Raw genomic sequence first — 9966 nt, 5'->3', positions numbered from 1 at the left:
ATTAAAAATGTTATGACATCCAATTCCTAATACTTTATCTTCAGAAAAAAGTCAGTCATGAGCGATTGTTGCTGGAAAAGATTTTGGTCCAGCAAATGAAAGGAAGGGTGCGGAAAGATCAGAAAAAATAAAGTTATACAGCGGTCGTTAGGGGGTGGTCGGTGGAAGAAAGAAGTATGGAGAGTGGTTGGTGAGTAATGGGAAATGTGCTAAAATGAGAAAGGAGTGAAGAAATAACAGATGGGGAGTGGGAAGAGAAAAACAGCATGTGAGGAGTGAGGAAGAGAGGGGGAGGGGAGAAAGAGAAAGACAGGATGGAGCAGGGTGGAAATTAATAAATGAGGTCAGAGCAGAAACAAACTGGATTACAAAATACAGAGTTTGATAATAAAAAAACGTACTATTACATAAAAACAGGCTTGCAGAAAAGAGCATTTGAACATGTTTTTTTGTTGTTGATTAAATTAGTTTTAATTTCAAATCAGTGTCAAGTCATGTTAATTTTGCTACTAATGCTGGACAGGACAGATTTAAACTTGTGTCTATAATTAACACAATATCTGAGATCATACAAATATTAGCATTCAGCAAGTAAAGATGAACCTGCTGAAATTCAAAACGTAGTTTTCTTTTCCACTTTAATTTGAAGGAATCGTGGCCAGCCTATCACAATAAAAGGTGTTCAACTGAAGACAGAAAACAGACCATTACGACTGTTCACAGGTGGAATACAGTCCGACCATTTCTGCTTTAGTCGTAGTGCAATTTTAATATTTTTTTTTGCATATGGGTGCATTAAAAAGGACTCGAGCTCAATGGTCCAATGCAAAAAAAAAAATGCTAAAAAACATTCAAAATGTAAAGTGGAAAAATAAAACACTCGGCTGAAATATTCACTTATTCTGGCCATTACCATAAATTCTTTGTGTAGTGAGTCGCATCAAGAATTCTGGTTATTTTGGTGATTCCAAAATATTACTCATAATTCATTTCCATAATACTTTTCTTCACATTTATGACCAGACCTATAGATCAGGGGCCTGTAACAGGATGAGTTTTATCAAATGCACCTCTACAAATCATACACAAACTGATTTTCAACCAACCAAGAGCACACAATCAGGACTTCTGCCTATTGATTAATTTTTAAAGGTTGCATTTAAACTTGACTCCTCTTTCTGCAGCGGACACTAGTTAGTCATAATTGACCAATGACACAAGTGATGTGTAATATGAAAATCCATAGTTCATAATATCCAAGTCCCAATTGTCTTTGCTACACCAATATTGATCAGCGATCTCCGTAGTAGTACCACTTGCCCTTGTTCCTGTTCATGAATTTAAAGAGATACTTGATCCTTTTGTTCATGTTGTGTCTAGATTCTGGTCCACTCTGGTACCCAACCAGCTTCCTCTTTCGGATCAACATCTGGAGCTCATTCCCCCTCCATCCTCGCATCCACCACGGTCCCACTTTAATGTTCTTGCGCAGGGAGTACGTGCCGTCCCCGAGAATGTCCTTGTAGTCGTTCTCGCCGAACAGCGCTCTTTTCTCGGACCAGAAATCCTTTTCAGGCTTCTTTGGGGCAGGGAGCTTCTTCCAGTTGATAAGAGATTCGTTTGATGGCCGTTCTTTGTAGAGTGAAGCACCTGTAGTAACATGGATATCGGGCAATATGATACGGGTTAGACAAAACTTGTACTCCCCCCTTCCCAAGTCCCAACATGAACCAAATAAGGAGGATCAGAGCATGTCCATAATTAGATCCATGGCCATTCGCAGAATTTTTTTTTTGGGGGGGGCAGGAGGCATAAAAATTTCTGAAAGAAGAAACTTGAAAGCGAGGGAGCAAAGTGACAAGGAATGTCATGGGGAGGGGCACTTTTGCATTTTCTAAAGACTTGTAAAGTGAAATTGAAGAATGCGTGCACACATTAAGTTGGTGAATGAATTTTGTAACTAATTTTAGTAAAGAAACGTGGGACAGTCACAGTCAGTCCTCACCGTCGATAATCAATATGATAGACAGGCATGACCACAGCATAAGCTTTAATGTTAGAATGGTGATAAAAGAAAATAAAAGAGGTAACTAGAAAACTAAATAAAATTCAAAGTCATAAAAGAGAGAGAGAAAATAAAAAGAGATGAAAAGTTAAATAATATTTGTCTTGGAGAGTAAATCTTACTGAGCTGGGATTCTAACTCTGAGCAAAAAAAAGCTGAAATCAGTTTGCTAAAATGGGCAAATATGTATGGTGGTGTGACCTTAATTTGCGCGTTACCTAATTTTGCGCACGGTCGAATATCTCTTTTTCTAATTAATATCTTGAAAAACTGATGTCACTAACAGAAAAAGCGACGCAAAATTACTCAGTACGGTAATTTTCTTGAAGGTAAGGTCTCAAATTGTGAAAATATTGGCAAAATATCGGCGAATTTTGTTACCTTTTGCGTCCGCTCCAAGAAAATCTGATCTTCTCGACAAGCATCAAGAAATCGCCAGTTTACGTTTGTAAGCAGAGGTCTCCAGTCCAAATAAGTGAGTAAAATGTGATAACAACCAAATTTATGGCATTTTAACCTCCATCTGATATAATTATTTTACATTTGTCTGCTTGATTTCTTTTCTAAAAGTTAAAGCTTTGCAAAACGATCGTGCGCAAATTTAGGTCACACTTTTTAATGAATTTTTCAGCCGAGAGCGAATTATTTGATCGCCATGGAATTTTGAGATCGCAATACGAGCGAAACCCTTGACCTCCTTTATAATTCCGTCAAGCGAATTTGACTTTGGGATTTTGCTTTCCGTAAGGTATTATGATTTTGATTAATTTTGTGTGTACCGTGAGAATTTTTTGTTTTAACTTTGACTTTGAAAATTAACTTCATCATGTTTATGTGCGCAAATTATGGTCACCCCATCATACTCAAAATTAGTCTGTTACAATTGACATTTGTCTCATTCAGGGTTGAATACGAAAGCCTAACAAGTGCACGCAGATCTAATTCTAAGTAAAAACAGTAAAACAGTCAGTCGGCCGTCGGCGCGGCAGTCCCAACTTAACTGAGAAACACCAAATGAAACGAATGGGACCACATCGAAGTTATGCACGTTTTTGAAGGACAGAGAAGTTGATAAATCCTAAGTTACTCACCGGAATAAATCATTCTTGCGCATTTCAATCTTGTCTTCTGATACAGAATGTTAAATTGGAGAATTCTTCTTAAACAAGATGACATTTTATTTACCCTTTGGCTTTGGCTTAGGCTCCTAGTTTAATTTCAAAACGTTGAGCTTTTTGCGTTTGAGATAAATTCACCGCCAGGGACGAAGCATTCATTGATGAGCGCGGCGATTTGTCTCTTGACTTCGAAATTATTTATTTTGTTAGAGGCATTTGCCTTTTCCAAATAAATCATGAACTTTTCGGAGTTGTTCAAACAGAGTGGTCATCTTTCGAAATTTTCACCTGATGGACAGTGCTTGGTAAGACAAATATTTCCCGGAAATATTTAGGCTATGCTATGAATGATGTTTATAATGTTAACCTAATTTATGTTGTCCCATGTATTGAAATTCATGTCTGTAAAATAGTTAAAACGTTCAGGAGGAAGCGCCGGCATTTCCTTTCCCAATCCTAAATTTTGTATTTGATTAGCACATCACCAGATATACGCCACATCAGTTGTGCAAGTTTAGAGTAGGCTACTGTACTGTAATGTAAATAACTGAGAACAATAAAAATAAAATAAAGACTGAAGAAGTTAGGAAACACAATTCACAAAATCATAAAATCTAACTTATAATTACTAGTAAATCTGCAAAATTTACAAATGCAAGCAACATGAGCAAGGAAGATTAAGTTAGAAAGAAAAAAAAAGATAAAGAAAAAGTGCAGAGAAAGTAAAAAAAAGAGAAGAAGAACAATGTCAATGATTAGGATTCAAGGAATGAATGAAAAAATATTAGAGGAAACTGGAAAGGAAAAACTCGAACTTTACAAAAACAAGATGAAAAGAAGAGCAATTTCGTGAAATTAGTCACCGCTCTCTTTTCATGCGTGTGGGTGTGTGTGTGTTTGTGTGCACTCGTTGTGTACAAATTCAATGGGAGTGGAACTGCTGACGTAATAAACGGCAGTGAATGGACTGGTGACAAACCAGGATAATGCCAAAAGAAAATAAGAAGAAAGATCAAAGAATGAAAGAGGGAAAAAAGAAGATTAAAACAGATGACAGAAGTGGATAGATGAAGATGAAAGAATTGGAATATAAGAAAAAAAAGAAATATTATTTAAAAATGAAGAAAGACAACTAGTATAGAAGAAATCAAGTTACATTTTGTATACTAATAATACTAACCTCGCAATACGTGTGAGTGCATTTTGCCAGCAGTTCTGCTTTGCATAACTTTTGTCATAAATATTTCTCTCCATAGATATTTTTCTCTGAGATGTGATAAAGCTATGATTGTCCCAATCAATATTCTGAACAGTGTCTTTTCTCTGTCATATCTCTGTAAGTCCCCACCCTCCTTTACACAGACAAACCAATCAAAATCACATTTAGTTCCAAGTGGGAGCTCTTCTAACCTATAGGAAGACTTGGAGAAATGTGGGACTCCAATACACAGGGTTCCCAGCCAACGAATTGTTAACTAGGTAGAAGGATTATAAAGGCCGCTGATTGGCTCCTCCGGTGCGAGCCGGCGGCCATCTTGGATAGCGCATGAAATGAAAAGAATGAGCTTCCGATCGTACGTGCTTTACCATGTTTACAATGAAAGATATCATCATCATCCTTTAAAATGCCTTCTTGTGCCGCAATCAACTGTACTAATCGACTCGTGAAAGGGTCAGGAAAAACATTTCACAAGTAAGTGGTACTTTAATTAATCACAAATAATCGATAAAATAAGAGTTTAAAGATAGGTTTTAGTCGTTTTGTATTCACGCATCGCGCATTGCACGCCAGTAGTAGTCAGTAGGTACTGACCTTCGGTCCCATCCGTTATGTTTTGTGTTTGTGTGAATATTATCAAGTGACACTGAAGAGGGAGAGCTCGAGAGAGATTCTCCCTGGCCTGGGTGGGTGGCCTGGCCCTGTGCGTGTGAAAGTGATGAACATAATTAGAATGAATACTGGTTGTGTCATGTTCAAATAAATAATGTTTGTTTAACATGTTTAACCCAGCCCAGGCCATGTGCATGACGATGATGTGGAGCTCCGGGTCCAAAGCGTGTCACTCAGAGTCAGAGCGCAGGACTCGTCCTCCTAGTCCTAGGCATGCTAGGCTTAGAAGAAGTTAGACTCTTAGTCTTGTCCTTAGTTTACTTCAATACTTAGCCATGGCAGTGGGTACTCTCCAAGAGTCCAAATGGGGTAGAATGGGGTCACCGTCATTATGCAATAGCACCCCAAATAAAAAGTAAAAAATGAATTATGCACTTACCTACGTAACCTAGATTATATGGATGACGTCTATCGTGACACAGAAACCTGACATCGAGGCACAAACTGGACCCCCAAAAAGGAAAAGTTCTGTCTCGTTCGTTCTTCTTTCAAAAATGAAAACAAAATGGCTGATCGATACCGAGAACGTAGGCAACATAGTTAGAGGTCTAACTTTTCCTCTTTTTTTGAGGGTCCAGTTTGTGCCTCGATGTTAGGATAATAGCAGGGCCCGCTGGGAGAACAGTTTTCGGAACTGAAGCGGCTTCCCTGGGTAAATATACCTGTATTATTATTATATTATTATTATTCTTTGTCACGATATACCGTAGTCGTGAGCCTTGAGGTCGCAATGATGATGACTTTGAAAAATAATGACATATACTTCTTCATCATTAACGTCTTGACACTCTTCGGTTAGACGCATAAGAGAAAGACCAAAACAAAGATGGATTTCCCTAGGAAATCCATCTTTGGATACAAAAATTATGTGAAGTTTATGAATTTTACTGACTTGCACCTTCTATAATATTTTTTAAAACCTTCTTATGCCTAATGCGTAGGAAGGTGTTAAAATCAATGAAATTCATAAACTTCACGTAATTTTTCTCTCCAATGGAGAGAAATTTCCTAGGGAAATCCATCTTTTTTTTGGTCCTTCTCTTATGCATCTAATGGAAGAGTGTCAAGACGTCAATGATGAAGAAGTATATGTCATTATTTTTTAAAGTCATCATCCTTGCGTCCTCAAGATTAGTCACAATAGACCTTCATGATTCATCCATATTATCGAGCCAAGTGCATAATTTATTTTCTCCAATTTTATTTGGAGTGCTATTGCGAATTTGTGACCCCATTCTACCCCATTTTGGAGAGTACCCATGTCTGCCTTATATTTCATGGACAAGTCCCGCGTTTGTTGTGATGTAACTAGCCAGGATGCTCCTACTAGACTAGAGATTATTAAACTTTTTAAGTCATACCACTGACGTGCTTAATTTCCACGGAGCCAGGAATGGCATGCCATGGCACTACATATACCGTCATTTTTTCCACGATTAAACTAAACTTATGTAGTCAAAATCAAAACTTTTCTTAAGGGTTTTGAGTCCAAACTTATGTAAATCAGCTACAATATATTTTACCCCCCCCCCCGCACGCACTAAATGGTGCGTGTATTTATTCAAATAAAGTGTTAAATTAAAAAAAAATAATATTAGGACAGGAGCGTTTACTCACAGTCTGTTATTGTTGCTGTTATGTCTTCTTTGTTATGTAGCCTAGATACCGGTGCGTATAGAGGGCGGCAAAATTATGAGTGGTGCTAGATATAAAATGCATGCATTTGCCGATAAATATGAATCTCACCTCGATGCTAAATTGTCCTGCACGCTAGACCAGTTGAAGTGCCATTTAGCATCGAGGTAAGATTCATTATCTTTATCGGCAAGTGCACACATTTCTTATTTAGCACCGCTCATGATTTTGCCGCCCTCTAAACGTGTCTGGAAGCTAAGCTACATAACAAAGAAAACATGACTGCAACAATAACAGACTGAGTAAACACTCCTATTCTAGTATTATTTTAAAAAAATTTAACACTTCATTTGAATAAATATTAGTGCGTTCGGGGAGTTAAACTACTTGTAAAAATAAATGTATATTTGGGCTCAAAACCCTAGAGAAAAGTTTCGATTTTGATTAAGTTATGCGAAAATGGCGGTGCGTGTAGTGCAATGGTATGCCATCCCTGGTTTCCTGAAGATTACACGCGTCAGTGGTATGACTTTAATCTCTAGGAGCCTCCTGGCTAGTTGTGACCACTCACACTAGTGTGAGGTTAGTACTTTATTTTATTTTATCTGCCAAATACATTAAAAAGTGATTAAATCATTTTATTTTGTTCTCTATCAATTTTTAGATTTCCCAAAGCTGGTTCAGCCCATCTAAAGGAATGGCTGGTCAAGATGAAAAGAGACAAGTGGACACCGAGCAAGTATGCCACCCTGTGCTCAGACCACTTTGAAGCAGAGTGCTTTGACCGCACTGGCCAGACAACCAGGCTCCGTCATGGTGCAATTCCAACCATATTCAACTTCCACCGGCAAAGGATTTTTTTTTTTTTTTTTACCAGATTGCAAAATTTGGGAATGGAAGTGCCAGCAACTTTCCCTTGTTTTATGCATGCTACAAATTACAAAAAATACATCTTTCCAGAAAAAATTGTAATTCATGCTGATGCCTTTAGAAGTTTAGCCAGCATGCAACTGATGCAAGGAAACAAGCACAGAATGTCTGTCCATTCAAACACCAATAGTGTGCATGTCTCACACAATTTGTAAATATGTAGCCTTAATGGTGTTGCATTATTAAAACATTGACTTTCCTTATCATTGCAATGTTAATTATTGTTATCCATTCAGGCTGATGAATGATCTTAACAAGAAAACTTAAAGACTTGATCATGTGTATAGTACCGTAATGTGTATTCAAAACATGCCTTTATTAGTGTTGCAATATAAACATTTCATTGGACTCTTTCTTTATCATTACAATATGAACTATTACCAGGTATATCCGTCTGGACTGATGGTTTTATCAAGACAACTAGCACAAAATGTCTGTCCGTTCAAGCACCATGAATTCTAGTAGAGTGTGCATGTCTCACACAAAATTGGAAATTTATAGCATAAGCCTTGATCATGTGTTCAGTGCCAAAATTTCTATTCAAAACTTGCCTTGATAGTGTTGCAATATTTACATTTCATTTGACTCTTTCATTATTGCAATATCAATACATGTACTTATTGATAATCCAAAAGAATTTTATCAAGACAGCTAGCACAAGATGTCTAACCATTCAAGCACCGTATATTCAAGTATAGTGTGCATGTCTCACACAAAATTGTAAATTTATAGCTTAAGCCTTGATCATGTGTTCAGTGCCAAAATATCTATTCAAAACTTGCCTTAATAGTGTTGCAATATTTTGTCTCTTTCATTATTGCATTATGAATACATATAATTGTTGATGATTAAAAAATAAATGTCATGTGTACGGGTAAATGCCATGTCATTTATTTTGTATGCTACCTAGTGCTAGAGAAATAATATATTTTCAGGGTTATTCTAAATCTGCAACACATTTTCTTTTTGAGTTTTAAATAAAGAAATTCTTTATTTTGATGAAAATTTGAAAGCAGCTAAATGTATTAGTCTATACATACCTTGAAATTTACATGTATATGTTCACTATGTATTAAGTAATACATGTACATATTCCACGCTTGAAAAATATGTGAACAAGTAGAGGCAAATCTGACGAACAAAACACTGAAATTATATAAGTATTGGAAGAGGAATACAACCACAGAAATTATACATGTACAGCCCACCTATTGCATATTCTTCATGGCATGCAAAAAGCTGTTTTCAGAAAAAGTTGCCAAAATTTGGAATTCAATAACTCAATTATTTTTTCTAATCACATTTTCATTTAGATTTCTTGTGATTAGTGCTCATTAATTAGATATCATTTTTATATTTTGAAGTACTGGTGCACCTGTAGGCAGATGCTCCCCATTTGCATACTAACCAGGATGTACTGTACCTATAATTGTTTATGATGGAAAGTGAATTTTTTTCAGTGTTTTACAATCTATGTTTTGTTTGATTTTTCTTTTATTTAACTGATTTTACTGGTGGGATAAGTTTAAATATGTTCCAAGTTTAAAGGAAACTACAGTATACTCTACGTGCACAATAATACACACATGTACTTCCGAATCCTTGTACTCCTATGTTGATTCTATCATACGATATTCAATATTTGCTCAATCTCATACTAGTACAGCATACATATAACATGCTGTGAAATTTTGGATAGGTACAGTATGCGAATTAAATATAGATGTTTTTACACTTCTCGATGAACGGTATTCCTTAATGATTTTATGCAGTTAATTGACACAAATAAGTTGATTTTATTGCTGTAACTGCATGAAGTTCAGCTTCAGATTGGTTTTTCGTAAAGATTACGTTTGGCTTATGGACGACTTGTGATCTTGTGGAGTCAACTCATTTCCTGAAAATATACATGTATTGTACACCACTTCAGTACTATTTTGTTTGTGTGCTGTTCTGCAGTATATTTATCTATCATTTCTTGTATTTTTAACAAGAATCTTTATCACATTTCTTATTGCCACAGCTCAGAAATAAATATTGTTCACATCAAACTCTTGAAACCATGGAATCAATTTTTTATGTCATTAACTGACTTGCTCATATTGACATTTATTATTAGCAAATAGAAAAAAAGGCAGAAGAGGAGAAAGATATTAAAAACATAAGGAGGTAGTGAGAAAGGCAGAATTGGAAAGAGAATTGGATTCTCCGAGCAAAGTGAGCGAATACAAATTCAGCACTTAACGAAGAGAAAGAGATGGGTGAAAAGAACTGGCAGAAGTGAGAGAGAGAGAAATCAAGAGGAGAGGGGGCAGAAATAATTGCCA

General features: G+C 36.4%; 1 protein-coding gene and 1 long non-coding RNA gene across 2 annotated transcripts; one reads left to right on the top strand and one right to left on the bottom strand.

Annotated features, from left to right (window-relative positions):
• Positions 1-463: 463 nt before the first annotated feature.
• Positions 464-3324, bottom strand: LOC129275685 (large ribosomal subunit protein mL51-like). Its single transcript, XM_054912183.2, has 2 exons — positions 3157-3324; positions 464-1650 (listed from the first exon to the last, which is right to left on the bottom strand). Exons 1-2 carry the CDS (start codon positions 3239-3241, stop codon positions 1292-1294), a joined length of 444 nt encoding a protein of 147 aa, XP_054768158.2. The 5' UTR covers positions 3242-3324; the 3' UTR covers positions 464-1291.
• Positions 3325-4590: 1266 nt separating this feature from the next.
• On the top strand, positions 4591-9690 carry LOC135156577 (uncharacterized). Its single transcript, XR_010295633.1, has 2 exons — positions 4591-4876; positions 7374-9690. It is a non-coding gene; the product is annotated as an uncharacterized LOC135156577 (long non-coding RNA).
• Positions 9691-9966: the final 276 nt, after the last annotated feature.

This window comes from Lytechinus pictus, chromosome 14, assembly GCF_037042905.1.
Source record: "Lytechinus pictus isolate F3 Inbred chromosome 14, Lp3.0, whole genome shotgun sequence".
Classification (NCBI taxonomy): Eukaryota; Metazoa; Echinodermata; class Echinoidea; order Temnopleuroida; family Toxopneustidae; genus Lytechinus; species Lytechinus pictus.
This window is presented reverse-complemented; position numbering and strand designations above follow the sequence as displayed.

Excerpts from the sequence above, each read along its gene's own strand:
- LOC129275685 (XM_054912183.2), bottom strand. The coding sequence starts at position 3,241 with ATGTCATCTTGTTTAAGAAGAATTCTCCAATTTAACATTCTGTATCAG. Across the intron at positions 1,651-3,156 it reads CGCAAGAATGATTTATTCCG|GTGCTTCACTCTACAAAGAA; the intron begins GTGAGTAACTTA and ends ATGTTACTACAG.